The sequence below is a fragment of the Pipistrellus kuhlii genome, unplaced genomic scaffold (genome assembly GCF_014108245.1).
Source record: "Pipistrellus kuhlii isolate mPipKuh1 unplaced genomic scaffold, mPipKuh1.p scaffold_m20_p_17, whole genome shotgun sequence".
Lineage (NCBI taxonomy): Eukaryota > Metazoa > Chordata > Mammalia > Chiroptera > Vespertilionidae > Pipistrellus > Pipistrellus kuhlii.
In genome coordinates, this window is record NW_023425482.1 from 1,628,031 (window position 1) to 1,634,030 (window position 6,000).

The window sequence follows — 6,000 nt, forward strand, 5'->3', positions numbered from 1 at the left end:
GAAACAAACGGAGATCTTTATCAGCTTCTGGCTCTCTAAACACACACTCCCACTCCCTTATTGCATATTCAAACACCTGTGGTTGGAGGTGTGCTATCTGAGCTCCAGGTGAAGGTTTAAGAGGAGGGGAGATGTGGAGACAGCAGTCAGCGGTCTGCCTAGCAGAGGGTTTCATACTGGAGATCAGGTCTGCTTGTCATCCCTGGCTCAACTACTTGGCATCTGGCCTTGTGCAAGTTAATGACCCTCTCTGACTTACTTCCGGTCATCACATCTGACCCTCTCCTTGTGGGCTTTTGGGAGGATTCAGTGAAATCTCAAGTGCTGATTTTAATACAGGGGAGGAAGTCTGATAGTAAGTATTGATGAGGAAAGGGAGAGAAGGGGATGGAGAGAGCCCCGAGGATGAAGATGGGAGTTGGCTTTGGCACGACTAGAATCTAAAGCACTGGGGAAGTGAAGTGGCTAGGAGCCAGGGCCAGCTGGCCTGCTGTCTCCCTGACCTCTCTGGGCTGCCACAGACCTTGTGGCCTGAAGCTGGGCTGTGGGTGGTTGCAGTAGCAGTACAAGTTCATAAACGTATTAGTCTTTATTGGTGGCAGAGGCCCTGTGATTATTGGTGACCTTAGGATGTTTACATTCCTTGGGGTTCTGTTTCTGCTATAACAAAGGATATTTGTCCATCTGGATTACAAGTAGGGACGAATCCACACCTCCACCTAAAACTCCCAACTTCCCTCCACTCTAGGGGTGGGGTCCCGGGCTGGAGAAAAGTTACTTTGCTGAGCAGGTGGAGCCCAGCGGAGCTGCTTCTGTAGGTGAAGCGCTGTCACAGGTGCGCTCTGCCAATTACAGTGACGGTGCTGTGCTGAGCTCCATGTGCATCGGCTTACAGAATCCTGTGAGACTTATGCTACAAATCCACTTTACAAAGGGAAACCCAGGCCCAGCGGGCTCAAGGCCCCAGAGTGTTACCTAAGCCCGGGCCACGCCTAGCCTCTTGGGGAGGAGCTTCCTGTCTGTTTCTCACCCCCCCAAGCCCCAACCCGAAGTGAAGAGGCCGGGAGGGATTGTGGTTGCCTCCCAAAGACCTGGGCTCCTTGGGTTGGAGTGTGTGTGTGTGTGTACATGCGCACTTCCAACTGGGTGACTTAGGGCTGCCCAGTGGTTGTGAGCGGGACTCCGAGTCCCAACTGTACGATTCCAGCGGGAGAGACCTAAGGAAAGTGGTCTGCGCTCTCTGAAAGGGAACTAAACTTGCTGACCTCACTGTGTGGTTGTGAGGCTTCAATAAGTGCACGCTAGCGAAGCGCTGGGCACAGCCCTGGGAGGTTGCAAGTGTCCTGGCTTGGTGCAATACAGGGAGGGACAAAGCCCCCCATCTCCCAAGCGGCTCTTCCGCCCTGGTCGATGGGAGCATCAATTTCAGGTGAAACCTCCCTCCCGGAGCTTCTCAACTCCAGAGGCTGACCACAGAACCGCCCCCTCTTAAACTCGGCTCCTGCTTCCATCCCAGCCCCTGCTTCTAGCCTTCCACCACAAGCGTGAGATGGAAACCACTAGACTAGCAAACTCTGGTGGTCGACTGGGGAGGGGTGGCTGGGGGTGGGAGGAAAGCTGGATGGAAAAGCCGGTTGGCCAGAGTGCGCCTCTTGCCCCTCTTACCGACATTCTATGAAGGGGACTCCGACCCAGAGAGCGCTGTTCCCATCCTCCCTCGCCCCCGCCCTCCCCCTTCCCAGCGGGCTCCTCCGCCTCCTCCCTCACCGGGACATGGCTTTCGTAGCAGCTGGACCACGGTGACATTGGTGAGGACGATGTCGCGCTTCCGCATGGCCTCCTAAAATTTCATGGCCTGGCTGCCCAGGGACTCGCCGCGATGTTACTGCGAGCGGAGATGTTACTGCGATGTTCCTGCGACGCGGGGATGTTACTGCGGCGCGGGTTGCGGGGCCAGCGGGGCAAGAGCTTTCTGCCGTGACGTCATAGTCCAGTGATGTCACAGAGGCAGTGGTACAAAGGGCCCATCCCATCCCAGTGGGGGTGTGCTGTCTGCACATTGTGCACCACCATTCCAATGCCACCGCTAGTGTCTAGAATGGAATCCAACTTTTTACACTGGCCCTCAAAACCATTCTCTCTCTTCCTAAGCACACTGGCTTCGCACTGTTCCTGGACACACATCCCCGTTCCCCCATAGTTACTCCTGCTGTTCTTTAGAAGCCCATCGGAGGCCTCCCCTCAGCTGGCTGCCTCTTAGTTTCTCTCAGGTGTTGCCCTTTATTTAAAAAACATGCTTTTATTGATTTTAGAGAGAATGGAAAGGAGAGGGAGAGAGAAATGTCAATAGGTTGTCTTGCACACATTCCTACAGGGATAAAGCTCACAACCTGGGCATGTGCCCTGAGAGGGCATAAAACCAGTGACCTTTTGGATGATGCTCAACCAATTGAACCACACTGGCCAGGGGTCAGGGCAGGTGTTAACATTTAAAAGAGACCCTCCTGACTCACTATCTAAAGTTTTCTTCTTTCTCAGTCACTACCTGCCATCATCCTCACCCCCTCAATGTACCCAACTGTCAGGAAGCCTGTCTGACTTCCCATTCTAAGTTGGCTGTTCCAAGTCTAAAACTATTCCAGAGTTATGCTATTCTTTTTATTTTCCTCACAGCAAATGTCTCTAAACCCCATTCTTTTCCTTGTGGCTTTCCATGCAGTTTGTCGCGACCTAGTTTTGATTTACTTGTTCATTGTCACCCACAAGGCATGCATTCTTGCCTATTTGTTAACCCCTGGGTCTCCAGCACCTAGAACTGTGCCTGGCACAAAGCAAGTTTCCACAAACAATTGGGGAAGAACAAATGGATAGATGATCCCCTTCCTCTAAAGCACCTCGGTGGGAGCTTGCTTGCACATCCATGACTCACAGACAGGCACCTGCAGGGCCAGTTGACACACAGTTGTGACCAAGATTTAGGGGTGTGGGGGTTTGAGCCAGGAAGGAGTCACCATCCCAAAAAGAGGTGTGGAAAACAAGAAGGGGCACAATGATATAACCTCCTCCCCAAACCTCCTGGTTACTCAGTTTACTAAAGCAACTACCATGGGTTAGGGTGAGGGTGAGGCCTTCCTGCTTGGATGGCCCTGGAGAAGTGGAAATGAAACTACTATATTGGGTATACATACAGATAAGGAGATTTCAATACCAAAAAAAGATAGTGATTAAACAAAGGGGACAAACTTTACATGTATGATCAAGAGTGGTGGAAAGACCATACAAATAAAACCAGAACTGAAAAGGGACTGATTTTTGTATAACTTTATAATAATAAATATGAAATGCTTGATGAAATAAAAATATTTCTTAGAGAATATAAAGGATCAAAATTGGTACAAAAAGAAATGGCAGAAGAAAAAATGGCAGATCTGAGTAGGCCAATAATAAGAGACAAAGAGTTAAGATCCCAAAGGCTGATTCAGATCCTGATTTTATGGCAAGATCTGCCAAAGCATCAGGAACAAATATTTGCCAGACTGTAGGAAATGCTGCTGATTTTAACCAGAGCTGGAAAGCCTGCGGCAGCTCCTGTGCAGAGAGGCTCCGGGCAACAAATGTTCAGAGGCCCTGCAGATTGGCATGCACACTGTGTACTTTCATGGCAAACTTCTTGGGATTCTTGGAGCTGTGATGGCTCCGTGACTGAAAGCTCCGCCACTCACTCTAGGAAAGCAACACAACCACACAGCCAAAATCAGCAGAGGATGGCAGGCCAATGTCACAGAGGTAGATGCCAAAATCCAAACCAAACAGTGGCCAATGGGAATGGAGCACTGAGGAGGGGGTCTGAGGCTGACAGAAGATGGTATTGCAGGGCAGAGAGATGGGTGGAAAGAAAACTGGAGAAACCTCACCTGTCAATCTCAGGGAGGATTAGGATTCTGGAGCTCCCCACCCAGCAATCTCTTGGAATGGGAAACTCCCTCATTTAGGCACTAGACAGGGAAGAAAAGCCACACCTGAGGTTGCCCAGGGATTTGGCTTTGTTCTTGGAGCGTGAAACTTGGAAACATATGATGAGCTCAAGGTTGGAGAGGTGATACAATCAGTCACCCTCTATAGGCAGAGCACAGAGAAGGCAGAGAGAGGCTCCTGGGCCTCTGGGTCTTGGATGCCTGGTTCCGGATAGAGCCAAGTGTCCAGGATCTGGGGTGGGACCCTGGGTCGGCCAAGGGAATGGGCCTTGTTGTCCTTGTTTAAGCAAAGCCCCAAAACACTTACAGATTCTCACCACACCTGGGCACCCACACACATAATTCTGCCACCCTACTTGCTCACACCCTGCACATTCCTTCCTGCCTGGCCTTCCTACTTGCAGTCCCACCTCCACCCCCTCTCTCAGTCTCTCCCTTGGCACAAAAACCCAAATATTTTACACTCCTTCACCCAACTGTACCCACCCCACTGGCTCTTGTCCTTCTGGTCTCTCTCTGCCTGCCTCTAAACTACCTCCAGATAGATACTCTGCCACAGATTTACTCCTTATGCTTCTCTTTGCACTTAGGCCAAATTCTCAGCTATTTCCTCCTTCAACCCATGCTGCCATGTCAACACCTGGGACTTCAGGTTGGGACTTATGAGTCTCCAGGGGCGGAGGTCAGGAAGAATGAGCTCTTGGCCCCCAGCCCAGGTTCTGGCTGACAGTCTCCTGCTGCCCTGGGTCTCCAGCCCCTCCCCATGGCTGCCTCAACCGGCTTTTCAGGAGGCACTGCGTTCTGTCCCAGCTCATGGCAATCAGCCCCCTGCCCTTCCCCAAGGGCTAGGAGTCAGAAGGCTAGGGTTCTGTGATGAGAATGTGATCCTGGCTCCAAAATATGCAACCCTCCCAAGAGACCCTAGGTTGCTCTGGGGACCCAGGCGCTCTTCCTCCTCAGCACCCTCTGAGACTCAGGCTTAGGCCTATGTTTTTCTTGGCTTCTTCTAATCCATCCATTTGTCCAATCTATAAATATCTACTGAACTCCAGGCAATGTTCTAGAAGTTGGGGATATAGTAGTAACTAACACAGACAAAGGTCCTGGCCTCTGGATATTTATAATCTGATAGGAGAGATGGACAATAAAAAAGGTAATTTAGGATCAATTAAGTGCTATAAAAACCAAAGGATGATATTACAGGGTATATAACCTGGGGATAGCCAGGGAAGTTTTTTGAGAAGGTGATATTTGAGCCAAAAACAGAATGAGGAGGAACCTGCATTGTGAAGATCTGAGTACTGCATACCTCACAGAATAGCAAGGAAAGGACATAAAGCAGGAATGAGCTTGGTGTGTTTCAGGACTAGGGAGAACAACAAGGGCAAAGGCCATATGGCAGGAATGAACTTGGTGTTTTTGAGGGCCAGGGAGAAGTCCTGTGTGGCTGAAGCATAGTAAATTGTGTGTGTGTGTGTGTGTGTGTGTGTGTATGTGAGAGAGAGAGAGAGAGAGAGAGAGAGAGAGAGAGAGAGAGAGAGAGAGAGAAGGGGGGGACGATGGGTCCACGAGAATAATAAGCATAAGGTCCAATGATTTTCTCATCTCTCTGAAAGTGCTCACCTCCCCTAACTATACCTCTCATCTTTCTAGAATCTCAATGCTGGGAAGCTAGATCCTTGATCCCCTGTGAGGAGTGAAGAAGCTGAGGAACCAGAGATGGGGGGTGGGAGGGGTGGGTGGTGGTGGGGGTGATTGAAGGTGGGGTTGGGAGAGAGGAGACCTGGTTAGTGGGTGAGGAATGAGAAGAGGAGGTAGTTGGAAGGCAGACAGCTAGGCCCTGGGGTGGAGGGCCCAAACTGGGCAAGGAGCAAAGATGCTATGTGAGTATTCTTCATTCATGACTCACCCTCTCTTCCTCCTCCTCTTCATTGCTCAACCTCAAACCTCCCTGGGAAATACCCACTTGACTGGGAACCAAGTCAGTGTCTCATGCGGGTAATTGAGTCATGAGGGGTGGAGAAGA

At 50.7% G+C, this 6,000-nt stretch overlaps 2 protein-coding genes across 3 annotated transcripts in view; one reads left to right on the forward strand and one right to left on the reverse strand.

Annotated features, from left to right (window-relative positions):
• The window catches only part of ATP4A (ATPase H+/K+ transporting subunit alpha), a 27,519-nt gene extending 26,927 nt beyond the window's left edge, over positions 1 to 592 (forward strand). The window contains exon 23 of the mRNA XM_045582528.1: positions 188 to 592. The gene's annotated coding sequence lies outside the window, so the exon portion shown is untranslated. The remainder of the gene's footprint in view (positions 1 to 187) is intronic.
• Positions 1 to 2,172, reverse strand: part of GAPDHS (glyceraldehyde-3-phosphate dehydrogenase, spermatogenic) — a 10,524-nt gene extending 8,352 nt beyond the window's left edge. The window contains exon 1 of one of the 2 annotated variants that reach the window (XM_045582543.1): positions 1,770 to 2,172. In XM_045582543.1, coding sequence (XP_045438499.1) covers positions 1,770 to 1,834 — 65 coding nt within the window. In that variant the 5' untranslated portion in view covers positions 1,835 to 2,172. Of the gene's footprint in view, positions 1 to 1,767 lie in introns of both variants that reach the window. The other variant, XM_045582542.1, reaches the window with a different exon arrangement.
• Between the last annotated feature and the right edge of the window lie 3,828 nt (positions 2,173 to 6,000).